This window comes from Rhinopithecus roxellana, chromosome 8 (genome assembly GCF_007565055.1).
Source record: "Rhinopithecus roxellana isolate Shanxi Qingling chromosome 8, ASM756505v1, whole genome shotgun sequence".
NCBI classification, from domain to species: domain Eukaryota; kingdom Metazoa; phylum Chordata; class Mammalia; order Primates; family Cercopithecidae; genus Rhinopithecus; species Rhinopithecus roxellana.
The window spans coordinates 136,463,098-136,482,424 of record NC_044556.1 but is presented as its reverse complement, the minus strand read 5'-3'; the positions used below and the strand labels follow the sequence as shown (position 1 = coordinate 136,482,424).

At 34.2% G+C, this 19,327-nt stretch overlaps 1 protein-coding gene across 1 annotated transcript in view; it reads left to right on the top strand.

Annotated features, from left to right (window-relative positions):
* Positions 1-19,327, top strand: part of TPR (translocated promoter region, nuclear basket protein) — a 64,555-nt gene that overhangs the window by 44,815 nt on the left and 413 nt on the right. The window contains exons 38-51 of the mRNA XM_010365913.2: positions 450-722; positions 1,509-1,657; positions 2,274-2,357; positions 6,164-6,364; positions 7,230-7,361; positions 7,614-7,704; positions 9,695-9,879; positions 10,983-11,051; positions 11,160-11,254; positions 13,144-13,250; positions 14,746-14,841; positions 14,971-15,127; positions 15,983-16,101; positions 18,836-18,931. Of these exons, the coding sequence (XP_010364215.2) occupies positions 450-722; positions 1,509-1,657; positions 2,274-2,357; positions 6,164-6,364; positions 7,230-7,361; positions 7,614-7,704; positions 9,695-9,879; positions 10,983-11,051; positions 11,160-11,254; positions 13,144-13,250; positions 14,746-14,841; positions 14,971-15,127; positions 15,983-16,101; positions 18,836-18,931 (1,854 nt within the window). The remainder of the gene's footprint in view (positions 1-449; positions 723-1,508; positions 1,658-2,273; positions 2,358-6,163; positions 6,365-7,229; positions 7,362-7,613; positions 7,705-9,694; positions 9,880-10,982; positions 11,052-11,159; positions 11,255-13,143; positions 13,251-14,745; positions 14,842-14,970; positions 15,128-15,982; positions 16,102-18,835; positions 18,932-19,327) is intronic.

Here is a 19,327-nt window from a genome sequence, read left to right as displayed (position 1 = left end):
ATTCAGTAAGTTATTCAAGTGTATCTGTGCTATGAAAATAGAGAATGTTTTATTTCAACTACATCGAATAAACTAAATATATTACTAATTATATTTACTATCTGTTATATCAATTAAAAACAAAATGATGCTTAATGAAAAATTCTAATTTTACTTCCAGCTTAATTTTATTAATTTTATTCAACAGTAATTTAAATGAATAGATGCAAAATCAGTTTCGGATACTTATTTATTTATTAATTCAGCCAACATTTTATTATATGCTACCGTATCAATTACATAGGGAATTTAAAAATCCGTAATACATTACCTTTACCCACAGTGTATTTGTCTACTAAGTGCCAAGAGAATCCTTGTGAAAGGTGACATTTACCGCAGAATAGGGAAAGATAATTTCAGCTTTGATGAAAGTAGAAGGTTTATATTCAGCATTATAATTATTTTTTCAGCTATGCAGTCAGAAGGGCCTGTGGAACATGTTCCAGTTTTTGGAAGCACAAGTGGATCCGTTCGTTCTACTAGTCCTAATGTCCAGCCTTCTATATCTCAACCTATTTTAACTGTTCAGCAACAAACACAGGCTACAGCTTTTGTGCAACCCACCCAACAGAGTCATCCTCAGATTGAGCCTGTCAGTCAGGAGTTATCTTCAAACATAGTAGAGGTTGTTCAGAGTTCACCAGTTGAGCGGCCTTCTACTTCCACAGCAGTATTTGGCACAGGTAAGATTAATTTTAAAATGAAATCAGAGTAGACCTATGCATTTATAAGATCTCGAGTATATCTTGAGTTATATATCTTGAATATATCTTGAGTGTTCTTTGTACAAATGAAGTTAGAGTAAACCTATACAATTATGATATCTTGGATATAATACATATCACAAGTATTCTTTGTGCATACTTGCTTTCTACCAGATATTAGAATGAATGGATGTATTACTAACATTGTATTTCATGTTTACTGCTGAATATGACTTTTAGATCAGTTGTTTGTCATTAAGATGATTCTCCCCCTCCAGTTACATTTTTTACTGGTTTTACCTACTAACACAAAACATATTGTATGTAATTTAACAGAGGTCCTGAGGACTAAAAGACACCTAAGATAAGACTATATACTGATTTACATACAGTGTACATTTTTTCTTATTCAAGGAGTCCTGAGTTTTGTAGAAGGTCCCATGTAAACTTTGTAAATAACAACATATTAGTACAATCTCAGTGAATCAGATATATTGTAAAAATTGGTTGGCTTTATTAAGCAAAGCATGGGTTGATATAAAAACATTGACTCAGAGCGTAAGTTGCTCTTTGTTTACCCATAGCTTAGCAGAAACAAATTATGTTGATGCATTGATCTAGGAGTTGGTTGAGCGTATTTTAATAATCTGTACAATTAAATGTTTACTGTGTTCTCCTTTAGTTAAGTGACCATATTGGGTAAATTATCTTTATCTAAATTGAGTTATGATCATGCTCTAATTCAAGATTTATGTAATTTCAAAGTTTCGGCTACCCCCAGTTCTTCTTTGCCAAAGCGTACACGTGAAGAGGAAGAGGATAGCACCATAGAAGCATCAGACCAAGTCTCTGATGATACAGTGGAAATGCCTCTTCCAAAGAAGTTGAAAAGCGTTACACCCGTAGGAACTGAGGTGCATAAAGTTCTTTTTGTCGATTTTAACCTTTACCAGTAGGTTTAAGGTACTGTTTTCAGTTATAGCCTAGAGAAAATTAACCTTTCGGGACCAAAATGTATTATCTGGAAAACACTTTTATTGAACTTTCTACAAAGATTCCACTGACAACCCAGGTATTGTTGCCAACAGTGTTTTATGTTCTTGCATATCTTTAATTTGTTTCTATTTCAATAAAAAAACACAGTTATAAAAACATAAATTGAATTTCATCTCAAAGCTTTTAAATATCATGGACATAAACTGTTACTTGCTGTCTTTTTCTAAGATTAACTAAAATTATATTCCTTTTTGTTGTTAAGTTTAAATTGTAATGAAGCAGGTTTCAAATCAAACATTAAGGCTACTAAATTAATTGTATTAGCATGTATTAATGTTCATAAACCTTGTTTTGTGTATACTGAGGAGGAATGTGATTATAATTTTTAAATAAAAATTTTTTTATTTTTCTATAGTTTCATAAAATTAAAGATTCGAAGGGTTTTTTCAAATGAGAGAACTAACAAAAACAGGTAACCCTTCATCTTCATCTACTACACTGATGTGGTTAATATATTAGTGTATTATGATACAGGAAGAAGTTATGGCAGAAGAAAGTACTGATGGAGAGGTGGAGACTCAGGTATACAACCAGGATTCTCAAGATTCTATTGGAGAAGTAAGTAAAAACATACCTAAAGTAGCAAACTGTTGCTTTTCATGAATGAAATTAGCTTTGACAGATTGAAACATTATTTGGTCTTTTTTTTTTTTACTTGTTCTTATTATGTTTAATGAAATTAAAGTAATCATTGCAGAGTCTGCTTTCTTTTACTCCTATGAGTATAGTGTACTGCCTTCTAAACTTATATTAAGGAAATGTTTTTGTTCATATATAGCACAGTTTTCCAGATTTTTTAGAGTTGTGAGCCAATATTTTTCACTATTTTAATTACATGGAATACAAGAGTGCTGGTTGCGTCTCGAGTTAATTCATAGTGCCCCATTTGCTGCTTCTCTCTTACTCCCCTGTATTATTTGCCTTGCAGAATTAAAGTAATCCATAAGAGGAAATGCATTTATGCACCTCTTCATTTTTTGATCTCTCATTGAGTTTCCTCTAGAGCAGTTTTACTAGTGGAGAGAATATAGACCCTGAAGTTACAAAGCATGAGGTGAGCTTTGTGACTGTAAAGCATGTCCTTAATTCCCTGCATTGTCTCATTTGTCAAAAAATACAATTTTTAGTACTGTAAAATACCTAAAGTAGTACCTGCCACATATTAGGCACTCAGGGTATTATTACTTTCCTTTCTTCCCTCTGTCCCACAAAATGAGAATTCATACTGTCATCCAGAAGACCCCCAGGGTGGCTAAATAGTGTTTAATAGAAAGGAGAGCTTTATTAGTGATATCGTTTTACTAATGAGGAAGAGATAGTCTCCAGCATGGACCAGAGGTGTTTTGTCTTCACACAGGACAGGGACAGGTGTGGTTATATGCCTCACAGGGTCCTTATTACACAATAGAGTCATACATATTCAGCAGATTTGGGGAAAAAGCTATACATGTTTATGAGGGGAACTGAGCATATGTACAATAGGTAAACCTATATTATATACATTGTGTGTTCACTTTGGGGCAGGGTTTTAGCACTAAAATGAGCTGGAATCTGGCTCTTTGTGTGAAGAGTGAACAAAAGATGAATTACAGGACACAAAGACAGTTTGTGCACAGCCTCTTTAAGCAGGCTGAAACTAGCTTAAGGTATCTGCTGCAGTTGTTTGCCAGTGCTGTCTACAGTCAGAGTTGTAGTGGTCTGGATTGTAAATCAGAGATAGGAGTCTGATAACTTGCCTGATAGCTCCAGTTAGAGGAGTTTAGCAAAGGCGTATTTTTTTTAATTGTATATATGAATTTAGAAATTTGCCATGCCAGCCAGGCCCTGAACCCTTGACCTACAGGTAACTTTTGTTTCCTTTACCTTAGGGTTTGTCTTAGTTGACAAAATGGCATCTATTTTGGTCTCTCAGATCACAATATATGATAGTAATTAAATATCAATGTTTAACACCGAACTCATTACTATATGCCAAATGTTGATCTAAGAAATTTTTATTTATTGACTAATTTAATCTTCATTATACCTCATAGTTACAGAAACTGATACCCAGATAAAGTAGTGTACCGAAGTTCACATAGCATTGGAACTCAGATTCAAACCCAGGCTGCGTAGTTTTCAACTGTCCTAAGCTTGAAACAGTACTTTTCTCTGGATAAACTTTCTGAATCATATTATGCTATAATTACTTTATCCATGTAAAATTAAGGAATTATCTCAAGCTAACCATAAATAGCCATATCGCAAGTAAATTTTAGTTTCTTAGCTGCATTAATTTTGTAAGCTAATTTTACCAGCTTTCTTTGACTGAAAACACTAAACTAAATCTTCAGATGAATATGTAGTACAGGTCGAACATCCCTAATTTGAAAATTCAAAACTTTTTAGGTGCCAATGTGCAAGCCACATGTGTAATGTTCCACAGCTGACCTAATGTGATGGGCCACAGTCAAAACAGTCGAAACCTCATTTTACACACAAACTATTAAAATTACTGTGTCATATTAACTTCAGGCTGTGTGTATAAGGTATATATGAAACATAAATGAATTTTGCATTTATGCTTGGATCTTATAGATATCTCTATGGATATGCAAATATTCCAAAATCCTAAAAAATCCAAAATCTGAAACACTTCTGGACCCAGGCATTTTAGATAAGTTATTCAGAGCATACTATAATTGATATCTTTTTCATCTGTCCTCAGAGAGCATTGTTTCTGAAGAACATAATAATTTGAAAATAATAAGATGTGAATTTCTGCTTTCTTGTCAGACTTCGTTAAATTATACTGAAATCTTCTGCGAAAGCTTTTTCTCGAAATTGGCAAAATTGTCTGTGACTCCAGAATACCATTTGGATTTTTATTCCACCCTTCTAGCATTGTCTACTGAATGTGTAACAGTTTATTTTTCTGATTTTCTGACAGTGAAGCAGATGTTCTTTACAAGTGATGCTTTTTCTGAAATAAGCATGTCACTTTGAGGCACTTTTTAAATTAAATCATGACTTACTCATTTTTTCCATTATGGCACATGTAATTTTTTATGAATGTCTTAGTTTAAAAGATATTGTTGCTGGCTTATATGAAAAAATGATTTTAGTGAGTGCTTAAGCCAAAACGACATTTAACTTTTGATAGTAAATGTTATAAATGAAGTTAAAATAATAGTTTATTTCAGTAGTTAACAAAATAGAATTGTGGAAATAGATTGAGCAAGGAATTATCTAGTATCTGATAAATTTATTTTGGTGTGAAGGCTTGGAATAATTGGAGTTTTGGGGAGGGAAGAAGTTCTTTGTAAAAAGACAATGATAATAACTTAGGTATTCAGTGCTTTTCTTTGTGAAAAGACAATGGTAATAGCTTATTTATTCAGTGCATTTCCAAATTAGTTCTAGTTTGGGGAAACCTTCTCTTAAAACACTGCAGACCCATGAGTATGTTTTTTTTTTTTTTTTCTGACTTTGGTCTGTAGCCGTATTGTACACTCTCCACACTGGCCATTGAGCAACTGAGAAATGGCTGTCCAGATTGGTATAAATATAAAATATACATCAGATTTTTGAAGACTTAGTAGAAATTTTAAAATGTGAAATATCTGGTTAATAATTTTTACATTGATGACATGTTGAAATAATATTTTGGGTATATTGGTTAAGTATATTATTAAAATTGATTTCACCTTTTTTTTAAAGCAGCTACTAAAAAATTTAAAATTACATATTTCTGTCTCACAGCACTAATATATGATATCACACTAAAGTTTTGAATACATAATATTTGTTTATATTTTTTTCTCTTTTTCCTGGAGTGTTAACCAATAAGATTTATGATAATTCTTCTATAGGAAGACATTAAGGAAACTCAAAGGTTCAGCTTCTTTCTTCAAAAATACTTGAAGTACCATTTTTAAAATTAAATGCAGCTGGCTGAGGTAGCTCACACCTGTAATCCGAGCACTTTGGGAGGCCAAGGTGGGCAGATCACTTGAAGTCAGGAGTTCGAGACCAGCCTGGCCAACATGGTGAAAACCCATCTCTACTAAAAATACAAAAAATTAGCCAGACGTGGTGGGGGTGCCCATAGTCCCAGCTACTCAAGATGCTGAGGCAGGAGAATTGCTTGAACCCAGTGGGGCGGAGGTTTTGGTGAGCTGAGGTTGCGCCATTGCACTCCAGCCGGGTGACAAGACCAAGACTCTGTCTCAAAAAAATAAAATAAAATAAATTAAATTAAATTAAATGCTGCTAGTCCATAAGTACTCATTATTCTTTACTTTGACCTATAATAATACCTCACATATAGTTTTAGGTACGTTTATAGGGCTTTTAATTTTTTTCTTGCTTTTTTATTTTCAAAGGGAGTTACCCAGGGAGATTATACACCTATGGAAGACAGTGAAGAAACCTCTCAGTCTCTACAAATAGATCTTGGACCACTTCAATCAGATCAGCAAACAACAACTTCATCCCAGGATGGTCAAGGCAAAGGAGATGATGTCATTGTAATTGACAGTGATGATGAAGAAGAGGATGATGATGAAAATGATGGAGAACATGAGGTAAATTTGTTTTGAAATCATCTAGTGTTTTTAAACTATTGGATGAAAGTGCTCAAATCCTTGGGATACTAATGCATTGGCTGTAAATTCTGGTTCCCAGTCAGCTTAAGTAGATTATATTGTTTTTTTCTTCTATCTTAATTAGTTCAGAAATCAACATTTTATAATGAAAAGTAGTGTAGAGCCAGTGATGGAAAGCCCATTTTTAAAATTTTGTTTTATTTTGGTTTTTTGATGATTCGTGAGTCTTTTAGGATTTGTTCTCAATTAGACCTAATTTTAAGTCTTATTGGTAAGTGACTGTATGGCTTTAATTGTAAGTGCTATGGTTTCTGGAGATAAAAAGAAGAAACAAGAATTATTTTTGTTTCCTCTTGGAGCCCCATAATTCATTTTTGTCATTTTATTATATATAAAGTGTATTTTATGTATATAAGGTCAAATTGTGTATTTTATTTTGGGGTTTAAATCCTATATTGACAGCTTCTCATTTTAGATTAATAAAACAACATTTTTTTAAAAGCTCCTGATATAGTGTAATTTTATCATTTTCTTCAGCCCCACCTGTTTAAATTTAGAATAAAGTGGACCACTTGACATTTTGCTGACACCTAAGGTCTATATTATCTTTGAACAATCTCATGCAAACAGTTAGAATTCAGAATTGATCATTATTGTACTAATTCCAGCAAGTATCACAGTTGTGATATCTGGTGCTGCTGTACTAATCCCATTACAACTCTCAGGACAATTCCTAGTCTTCTGACTAATGCGTCACTTAAATTTCTAAATGTGGTATCTAGATATGCAGAGCATGTGGGCCATATTCTAAACTTTTTTTCATACCTGGGGAACTTTCTACTAGGATTATGAAGAGGATGAGGAAGATGATGATGATGATGAAGATGACACAGGGATGGGAGACGAGGGTGAAGATAGTAATGAAGGAACTGGTAGTGCCGATGGCAATGATGGTTATGAAGCTGATGATGCTGAGGTAACTGGCTAGAATTTTGACCATTCATAGTTCTTTCTGAGAGCTTTCTTGAACTTAATGTTTTCCAAGGATATAGAAAGGCTTATGAAATTCACTAAAACCTTTGGAGGTTTTGTTCATTTGTTTTGTTTTTTGTTTTTGTTATTATTAGTTATTTGTTTTTGTTGTGGTTTGGTTTGGTTAATTATTCTGTCCGGTTTTTTTAACGTACCTATTTTATTTGCGCATTATGTTATCATGTTTTGTTTTTAGGGTGGCGATGGGACTGATCCAGGTACAGAAACAGAAGAAAGTATGGGTGGAGGTGAAGGTAATCAGAGAGCTGCTGATTCTCAAAACATTGGTGAGATTTTTATTAGTCTTTTTTGAATTGAGTATCTCTGGTATTTCCTAAACTAGAATTGCACTTAATTATAATATATAAATTTATTTAGTGAATTGGTAAGAAAGAGATTGGCCCCTGCTCTAGCTTTGTGACTGTTACGCTGTCATAAAAAGTCTACTATATTTATGATTGTTAGGTGCTGTCGTTATACTCTTTCTCTGCCTCATTGGACTGCTGTAAGATGCAAACATTTTGTAACCCTTACGGTTTTGTAGATGCTGTATGCTGCCATTAAGAGGAAAAATTTAATTAGGGACTACTTGTAACAGCAATTCACAACCAGAGGAGGTCAGTCTAATCAAGCTGCATGCTTCAAGATTTGGGACTATTGGAGCGTTGCAGTATGTTCTGGTTTTCCAATGAATAAAAGATTTTTGAATCAATGTAGCATATATTTTATTAAATCTTGGAAAGGATAAGTCCTAGAGGTCCACTGAAAAGTTGTGGGCATTAAAAGAGTATGGAAGTTGTAGAAAATAGTTTTATTTTGGAATGTGTATTAAAGGATTAGTGATTATCTGGATATAACTAACAACTGATATGAAGCCAAAATCATTAGTGTTGACATAGTAAATAAAACCTTAGCTGTTTAGACTAATGGGAAAATATTGTATCTGGGTTTCTGTAGAGGCCTGGGTATTTAAAAGGGCAAGGTGTATTCTCATTTTAATAAAGCAAGAACAGACACAAATTTAAACTTTTAAATTTTTTAAGAGAAAAATACATTAATGAATATTAAGCCATACAATAAGTAATACTATTCTTACTTTTAAAGGGAGATGAGAAATTGATATACTTTGAACAACAATTTACATTTTATAAACAATTCGTAGATTAAGAAACACTTTTTGTGTATCACATAGTTGAAATGTAGAGGGAACAATTTTTGCTGCTCTAGGCCAGCCTGCCTGCCTTCCCTCCCTTCCTCCCTCCTTCCTTCCTTGTTTCCTTCCTTTCTTCCCTCCTTCCTTCCTTCCCTCTTTCCTTCCCTCCCTCCTTTCTTCCCTCCTTCCTTCCTTTTCCTATTTTTTTTATTTTTATTTTTGCAACCAAGCAAAAATAGGCCTAGTGGCCCAAATAAAATTAATGGATGGATTTGAGTACATTTCAAGCAACTATACTTGTATTGAATTGTTTAATTCTTATAGTAAACTTAATAAGGTTTAGGTACCAATGAAAAATCTGAATCACAGAAGTAAAGTCACTTGAGGTGTCACATAGCTTACTAAGTAGCTAAGTAGCTTAAGTGTTAGAGCAAAGATCTGAATCTAGACCTCAGACTTTTAAACTACGAAATTCTGTGGCATCCTGTTCAACTTTTCATAGTAGAAGATGGCTTCTTTTGTTGCTACAGTGTATGTAGAAGAATACTCAGACATTTGAGAGACATTTGTGAAAATTCAAAATTCGGGGAAACCAAAAGATTAAAATGTAGTTGTAAGGCTTTTCCTCTGTCTTTATCCTGTTTGATTGTTAATACTGATTCTCTAGTAGTCTAACCTTTAGGCAACTTGCCTACTTTATTAAAAATTATATAACCCAAACTTATTAAATGTTAATTTTAGTTTTATTTTATTAAATGTTTACTTTAATTTTGTTAGATGTTTACCATGTGTTGAGCTAAGGGCTTTATGTTCATTATCTGAACTCTTTAGAAAAGCCATTTTAGAAAGACCATACTTGGAGGTTACATTTGCTCTATTAACCAACCAAAAAATAGACTCAAAGAGGTTAAGGGACATGCCCAAAGCCACACAGCTAATAAGTACAGATCCCATTATCTCTGGGTATAAAGCCCACATTTGTTTCCATCACATCTCACTACCTTACTTCTGAAAATATTAGTGCGGTGAACATTCCTGTTGGCAAGATTTATACTTCTAGGGATTGTCCAAGTTTTTTTGTCGTAAATTTAGCAGTTCAAAAGTAAATTTCTCTTTTCCTATAGGTGAAGGAAATACAGGTGCTGCAGAATCTTCCTTTTCTCAGGAGGTTTCTAGAGAACAACAGCCATCATCAGCATCTGAAAGACAGGCCCCTCGAGCACCTCAGTCACCTAGACGCCCACCACATCCACTTCCCCCAAGACTGACCATTCATGCTCCACCTCAGGAGTTGGGACCACCAGTTCAGGTATTAAAAGTACTGGTCATTATGAAAAATGAACTTGAAAAAATCTTGGCTTTTCTCCCTTTCCATTATGTGTTTCTCTCTCTCTCTCTCGGTTTTTTAAATTAGCAATCCTATGAACTTTTTGGTATTTTGGCACATTTTAAAAAAATTCTTTGAACTGAAACTAATCTCTGAGGGATATTTAGAAAGGCAAGCGTTACTAAAAGTTGTGCATACATTGAAATGGTTATAGTCATAGCAAATAAAATTCTGTTCGTTATTTCTCAAGTGAGAAAAGAAAGATTTTCTTGAGTTTTAATTAAAGTACATTTTAGCAGCTCACCATTGTCTGATTTGAAGGTTTCTTTCTGTACAGTGCACGTATTTATAAAAGAGAAAGGAATTTCTGTCGTACTTAAGAATATTTTTTCTCATTTGTTGATAGTCACATATTTTAACTTTTAAATTTAATGAAGGTATGTATGACCCCCTTATATTTAGCATGTAGTAGGGTCAGTCATCTCTTAATCAAAAGCACTTGCAAAAAGAGTAGGAAAAGCACAAAGGTTCTGTTAATTTAGCCTAAGTTTTACCCTATAAAATAGTATGTGTAAACACTGTCAAATATAGATTCTACTAAAATGTCACTAGTGAAAATAACTTCATCATGGGAAAATATCAAGTCTTAAAGGATCATGTATGGAGGCTGCAAAAATATATACAATCTATCCATTTAGAATTGTCTTAACTGGAAAACAGTTTAAAAGGCAATACTGCTGTTTGAACTCCAAAAGAATACTTGCTAACACTTCCAGCTAAGGAAATAGGAATTAAAGTTGTTTACATGCAAGATGGTATTAGATCTGTTTAAATTTAAGTATTGGTTAATGATTGATCTGTTGGTTAATAGAATGATTTGTATTGGTTCATATTATAGACTGTAGTTAAAAATTTGTCATTGACTAAAAGTGATTTCTTGGCAGGTTTTCCTGGGAAAATGTCCTAATTACCTATCTGCTAACTATTTTGTTGGCAGCATAATAAGCTGTATCTGTTGATATTTGGTGTTTGTTTCATTGCCTCATTTCTTAAAGCAAATGTAATTCCTTTTTCTTGACATGCAGAGAATTCAGATGACCCGAAGGCAGTCTGTAGGACGTGGGCTTCAGTTGACTCCAGGAATAGGTGGCATGGTAAGTACTTACCCATTATGTAAAAGTAATTCATTTCTTCAGCAGTATTTATATAGTCCATATGTGTGGTGTTTTGCCTGTTAACTCTGTGTTCTATCTTTGTTTTAGCAACAGCATTTTTTTGATGATGAAGACAGAACAGTTCCAAGTACTCCAACTCTTGTGGTGCCACATCGTACTGATGGATTTGCTGAAGCAATTCAGTAAGTTAATGAAAGGGAAACATTTTGTAACTCATTAAACTTTTAGTCTTTCTCTGTTAGTTTGTTTATCGTTTGGTTAACTCATTATTTGTTGAGTCCCTCTCTACTGTGTACTAAGAAGTACTTGTGGTAGGTCAGTTGAGGATGTATTGTTGGGGAAAATTATACAGAGGTCAATGACATACAGTTACTTCTACCAAGAATTTAAAGTAAAAGACAATAGAAGAATCTTTAAGAACATGGCCTCTAGAGTCAGAATGCCTGTGTTTGAAACCTAACTCTACTGTTAACTAGTAGTAGCAAGTTCCTTAGGTTCTCTGTTCAGTGAGCACCTTCATTTTAAAAATGGGAATAACAGTAGAATAATTTCTATTGCATAAGTTAAAAGACTTAAGTGAATCAGTTAATTTGTGTTAACATGTTTAGGATATTACCTGACTCATGATAAATTGCTTTATAGTTGTTAAGTGTTGGTAATTATAATGATCATAATTTATAGTATTCTTGTGAAAGCTAAGCAAATGAGCAACTAACTAATGTAAACAATGTAGAAGGATAATAGAGAAATAAGCAGTAGGCTTTGTTAATACAAATGAAGAAGTAATTTATTTCAACAACTAAGGAGAAAGAATATGAGATGATTTAATGGGGATGATATTGAATTCAGTCTTGGGAAAGAATACTTAGCATTTATTGAGCATTTTCATGCATTAGTTTATTTAATCCTCATACCTTATGAGGGTAGACATTATTCATGTTGTCATCTTATAGTATACTGAAACACAGACATGTTAACAAATTTGCCAGAGGTCAGACAGCAACGAAGTAGCAGTTTTTAGTTTCAAACCAGTTAGTCTGGCTATAAGACCTGTGTTAAGTGTTATGCTATACCACTCCTCTTAAAGGGTTGAAAGGCTCTCCATGTGAAAGTATACACATTTATTTGTGGCTGAGGTATTAGTTGCATAACAGGATATATTCGAAGATCGGAACTTACAAATTTCTACAAACTTGGGGAAAGGTTGATTGTTCTGTAGATGTGGTAACATGTGGCAGTTAGAACCAGTTTTAAACTTGCTCAGTTAGACACAATTTACCTTGGCTAACACATTTTTACAAGCCAACCAATCGATTTCAGCTCCCTCCTTCTGAAAGTCAGCACTCAGGAAGAGACTCACTCCAATAAACATGAAGAATTCTGAGTACCAGCAATCAACAGCATCTTCACTCAAATAAATGTCACTACTCCTATGCCTCTAGAAGTCACCACTTCCTGAACTCCATGTTTCCTAAAGACATTAATAGCTCACTAGCTAAGGAAAGATAGGCAGAGTTAAATAATGCTAAGTTTTATGTCCTGAATTATAGGCAGAAAAATAAATGATAGTGGTATTAGGATAAGGAAAAAAGCAAGTTTTTAGCTATCTAATATTAGAAGTTTCCTAAACCTTGGGAGCTAGCTAGTGAACTCTTAATAAGCTAGACAGGTGACTTGATTTTTCTATGACTAAATGAAAACTAAGATAAAACTTTGTCTCATGACTTCATTCTAACTGTTATGTTTCATGTTGAGTTTGTGTTGCTTTCCATATATCTATGTGAGGATATCTGAGACATTCAAGAAATGTGAGGCATAGTTCAGGAGAGCTGAAAATTATTTACATATAAGTCGCAGGTTATTCATATTATTGCTAAATTCATTGACACCTGATAGTATAAAAGGATTTTTATATGTAAGAAACCCTTTAAAATAAATAGACTTTGTTTTCAATCTATTTCCTTCCCAGTTTGTTGGTGTTCATTCTTCCTTCTTCCTATATTCTTTTCACCATTGTGCTTTAAATAGGTTAACTTTAAATTTCATCTTAAATTAGTTTTTGTCCATTTAGTTCACCACAGGTTGCTGGTGTCCCTAGATTCCGGTTTGGGCCACCTGAAGATATGCCACAAACAAGTTCTAGTCACTCTGATCTTGGCCAGCTTGCTTCTCAAGGAGGTAAATAGTTAAACCTTTAGATCTCCTGGATTTGTATGTATTTGGTAATCAACTATTGTGATGTGATTTAAGGGGGATAAAAGAGCAAATATAAATATTTTTAAAATTGATCTTGTTTGCTAATTTACTTTTTTAAATGCTGTAATATACTTATTAAGCACTGCCTTTAATAATAAACTTGTCTTACCTTTCCGACAAAGTTCTGATTTCTTTTAACATAAGGATTAGCTTTTACATTAGTATTTCTTCTGGCTCCTGGTGTAATGTCATACATGTAGTTTAAGTATTCAGGAATATGTGTTGAACCAATAAATATGGGTACTACTAGCCATTTTAAAGTTGTTAGAAGGAATGCAGCATGTTTTCTGTTTACAGTTTGACGCTTGTAACATTCCTAATTAAATGTCTGAGGCTAGTTATATTTTTTGTATTAACATTCCTTGAAAAAACAAAAAATAAAAGATCAAAATATGTGGAATAAAATGGCCACTACATTAAGTAGTAGAATTAGCTAGTTTTCCACATGTGAATTATGCAATTTGTAGAATTGATTACCTTTTAATCCTCAGTTGGAATCCATATTACCCTCTTTATTTCTGGGAAGCTGTCTGGCACTTGGTAAATGAATAGAGAATGCATACTACTATTATAATAAGCTCAATCTTTAGCCCTCATAAAAGTCATTTAACATAACATCTGCTTGTTTAGCATATTAGTTCTAACACTGAAGGCCTCATATGAAATTGTAAGTTGACTTTATAAATTTAAAATGTTATGTGATTTTGTGACTTTGTATGTTAATACAATTTCCTAGACTTGGGCATCAGATCTAGGCTTAAATTGGAATGCCAACACTTACTAAACTTTGTAACCTTGGTAATTACTTTTGTTAATTACAAAGTAATTAACATCCGTAGTTGTATACTCAGTAAAATTAGCTTGTATGAAACTCTTAACAGCATTTTAGCTAATGTTTTAAGGGCACTTTAGTGTTAGAAAGTTTAAAGGATGTCTTTGAAATTGTATTTAAAATTTTGAGGCCAGGTACAGTGGCTCACACTTGTAATCCCAGAACTTCGGGAGGCCAAGGCAGAAGGATCACTTGAGGTCAAGAGTTCAGGTGCAGCCTTGACAACATAACGAGACTGACCCCTGTCTCTGCAAAAATGAAAAATAATTAGCTGGGCCTGTGTTGGTAGCCCTAGCTCCTTGGGAGGCTGAGGTGAGAGGATCTCTTGAGCCCAGGAGTTTCAGGCTACAGTGAGCTATGGTGGTGTCACTGCACTCTAACTTGAGTGACAGAACGAGACCCTGTCTCTAAAATAAAATTAAATAAATAAAAGTTTGGGAGATGGATTTTTGCTTGATGGAATAATTAAATTGTGGTCTTTAGTAAAGTTGTGTATCTCCAATAATTAATATTTTTCTTTCAGATCCCTGGCTTGTTGACAATTTTATGTTTTTTTCAGTCATTAATATTCAGAATTGTCTTTAGGTTTAGGAATGTACGAAACACCCCTGTTCCTAGCTCATGAAGAAGAGTCAGGTGGCCGAAGTGTTCCCACTACTCCACTACAAGTAGCAGCCCCAGGTAGGGATCAAAGGCAGATAATAGGTTCTGTTTTATTGGTAAAATGAAAACCTGTGAAATATATTCTGGCTAAAAATTGGATAAACCACAAAGTTTTAAAGTTCTTTTTCTTGTCTTTTCTTTTTAAAGTGACTGTATTTACTGAGAGCACCACCTCTGATGCTTCGGAACATGCCTCTCAATCTGTTCCAATGGTGACTACATCCACTGGCACTTTATCTACAACAAATGAAACAGCAACAGGTGATGATGGAGATGAAGTATTTGTGGAGGCAGAATCTGAAGGGTAAAAGTTTATTTTGTTGTTTTTGCTTGCTTTAGTCTCAGCAGACTTTTACTTTTGTTTTCCTTTAGGCAAGAAACAATTGGCTAAGCCGTTTTCTTTTTCTTTTTTTTTTTTTTTTTTTTTTTTGAGACGGAGTCTTGCTCTGTCACCCAGGCTGGAGTGCAGTGGCGCAATCTCGGCTCACTGCAGCCTCCACCTCCCAGGTTCAAGCAGTTCTGTGCCTCAGCCTCCCAAGTAGCTGGGATTACAGGCGCCAACACCACACCTGGCTAATTTTTGTAGTCATTTTATACTGAAGTTTTCAAATGACTTAAACTGGAGCAGATTCATGTTATTCTTGTACTGTCTCCCTCATTTGTGTCTTGAATGGAAGAGAGAAAGATGGATGTAGCCACTGAGCCAGGAATTTTACATACCCATAGCCTATCTCATCTGGGCTAGAGCCCATGGTTTAGCTACTGGCATACTAATTAATAGTGTGACTATTGTGAACTTTTTAAGTACTGTGCTTTCCTAAAATGTTGTTTTGAAATTTATCAAAATCTGGACCATATATTTCTTATGAGTGTCAAGAATGTGAACATCCTTGTCAAAAGGAAACGTAAGAAGAGGAAAATCATAAAGTAAAATTGAAACATGTCATAGTGAGAAAAGGAATGAGGAAAAACCAACTTGAGCTCTCTTCCCCCCCCTTTCCTTTGAAAAATATGTGTGGTTACAAGTCAGTCTGTAATTTTTTTGTTTAAGGGAGCTCGGATTACTTACGTGATAAAATTGATTTAAAAGAGTGGATATAATTTAGGATAGACTGTAGGATCAGTTTCGTATTTTCTAATTAATTTTTCTTTTTCTTAGTATTAGTTCAGAAGCAGGCCTAGAAATTGATAGCCAGCAGGAGGAAGAGCCAGTTCAAGCATCTGATGAGTCAGATCTCCCCTCCACCAGCCAGGATCCTCCTTCTAGCTCATCTGTAGGTGAGTCCCTGCCCTTGACTGCAATACAGCTTTTATACATCAAACTTGTTTGTGAAAACACTGCTTTATTAGTAACAAATTAATAATCCTTTTTCCCTTTATTTTAAAATGCTTTATTTAAAAGAGAAATTTTATTATTAAAGGGAACTTGATTTATATTGAAATCATTATTCTAAGAATATTCTGGCATCGATAATAAGAAATATGGACATGGTGGATCCATCCCAAAAGAATAGCTCACTCATGTTTCATCTAGACTAATGATTGTCAACATGTTTTGTAGAGCTCTTGGGTCTTTTAGAGGTGCTTCAGGGGTTGTAGTGGATGGGTATACTGGGAGGGAGGCTAAGGAGTGCTAGGGCACTCCAGGCCTCTTGACTCTGAACCACAATAGCTCCATTTTTATTTGTTCTACATATTGGGGTTCTACATGAGATTTGATGTGGAGAGTTAAGGGGTAAGAGCTCTGTTGCTTAAAAAAATTGTTTGAAATTTACTGATGTAAATAGTTTCAGAGTTTGGCTTTTCAAATTTTTGAAGTTAATTTTGAAAAAAAGATATGTATTCCTGTAATAGAAGTTATTTTTTAGAATAACAGCATTTACTGAACACTTAACTGTGTATCATGCAGTATTCTGAGCCCTTTACTTATATTTATTTATTTGATTCTCACAACTCAATGTGGTAGATATTCATCCACATTTTATAGATGTAGAAGCTGAGGCACAGAAAGGGTGAATAACCTCTTCAAAGTCAAATAGCTAATAAGTAATGGACAAGCAACAATTACACTGAAGAAGTCTGGCTCCAGGGACTCCACTCTTAAACAATACAGTGTACTAGCTCATCTATCTCAAATTTTTAGACAGAGAATTACCTTTATTATTAAGGAAATACAGTAGTTGGTCATTCAGTCTGATTATTTTAATTTTTAATTGTTTACAGTGGTAATTCTTAAACTCTGCCATGGAACCTTCAGATTTTAGGGCAGACCTGCTCAGTTATTTATTACTTTTTTAAATCACAGAACTTTGCTATCCCAGGATCTCTTCCCCTGCTTCTCAGCTGCTTTGATGTGACACATCAACCTATTGGCTAACATCCCTAATTTCTACCGTTTCATATCTGGTAACTTTACATTCTATATGTTATGCAGTATGGATACTCATAACTAATCTTGCAATCAGGATTTAAAATAATGTATGTAAATTACAGAACCATTTCATACACAGTAAAGCTGAAAAAATTTGTAACTATCATATTCATGATTACTGAGGTTTTGTGCCCCCAGTTATATTTTGATGTCCATAAAAATTGGCTTTCCTCAACACAATTGGCACTTGTTATATCTTACCAGAGCTTGTATGAGAAAATATGGTAGTTGTTCCCTTTAAAGTATAATGTGAAATTACGATGTCTTTAAATTTATTTGATAATGTAAAACTGGACTTCCCCCATCTGAGTATTCATTTGGTCAACAAATATTTGACAGTGTAGCAGGCAGTTTCATAGGAAGCATCACTAAAAGAAGGTGACATTTAAGTGAAGATCTGAAAGAAGAAAGGGATCAAAGCTGTGCAGTTACTTAATGAAGAGCGTACTAGATCAAAGAAAATATTAATAGATGCCAAGTCCATAAGGCAGCAGTGTGTCTGCTTGTGTTCAGGGTCAACAAGGAGGCCACTGTGGCTGAAGCACAGTGAGTGAGAACAGAGACTAGCAGGAGATATGTTAGAGGCGGGAGAAGATAGATGGATTAGATCATTGTAATTACCTTGGCTGTCATGGATACTGGAAGCTACTGGAGGGCTTCACACAGAGTAATGACACGACATGATCTCATCAGTTTGGCTGCTGTGTACTGAAGAGATTGAAAATGAATAATGGACAGAAACAAGGAGAAACTTTGGAGGCTACTGCAGTAATTCAGGAAAAGATAGTGATGGCTTAGGTGAGATGGTAGAGTTAGGGTTGTGAGAAGTTGTCAGATTGGAGATATATATTTAAATTTGACCATTCAGGATTTGCTAATGATTGCATTTGGGGTGTCTGAAAAAGAAGAATCAGATATAATTTGTGTTCTATTGTAGGCGGTTTGCTGAGGGACTTGATATTTTGTTTTCTGTTGTATTTATTAGCACCTGGTACTATGTTTGATACATGGGTAGTCAACAAGTAAATATTTATTAATATAAGTGAATAAATGAAAAAAGTCAAGCACTTCTGGGTTTTGTTGTTGTTGTTGTTTTTGAGACAGGGCCTCGGTCTGCCTGGTTTTTTGGGGTTTTTTTTTTAGGCAGGATCTCACCTGTCTCCCAGGCTGGAGTACAGTTAGCTTGATCATGGCTCACTGCAGCCTCAACCTCACCCGAGCTCAAGTGATCCTCTAGCCTCAGCCTCCTGAATAACTGGGACTGTAGGCATGTTCCACCATGCCCAGCTAATTGTTTTATAATTTTGTAGAAACAGGTTCTCGCTGTGTTGCCCAGGCTGGTCTCGAACTCCTGAGCTCGTGATCCTCCCACCTTAGCCTCCCAAAGTGCTGCTTTTTTTGTTGTTTAACCATTTACCCTTTTTTGGTTTGTTAAATTTTCTTCATTGTTTGAAAAAAAGAATTGAAAACAAATGGACAAGTCTGCATCTTATTCATTCATTCTTAGTAATTAGTTTGTATCATTATAAATGCTTTCTCATTTTTTCACTTGCTTTTGTTTTATCTTAATGTTTTTTGTAGATACAAGTAGTAGTCAACCAAAGCCTTTCAGACGAGTAAGACTTCAGACAACATTGAGACAAGGTGTCCGTGGTCGTCAGTTTAACAGACAGAGAGGTGAATTTCTGACATAACTGGATTACATGATAGAACGTGGAACAGTAATAAATAGAACAACTTTTCTAATCCTTAAGCCTCCAATTTATTTTTTTTAATGTTCCAAAGTTTTGTTAAATAATTACATGTTGAACAGGTGATATTTACCAATCTGTAAACTTCATGTAGACAGATTTGTATACCTTAGGTATACAATAAATATAATGCTTATATTTTATATTTATTGATTTCTTCCTTAAATCCAAATTAAGATTTGGAAAATATGAAGTGTTATAGTGTTATATTCATTTGTTGTATCTCTACATCTCTACCTATTGCCATTATCTTGTTTTTTTATACAACGGATAAAGCTTTGTGATTATGTTTTAGCTAGTAAAAGTGTAAAATTTTAATATT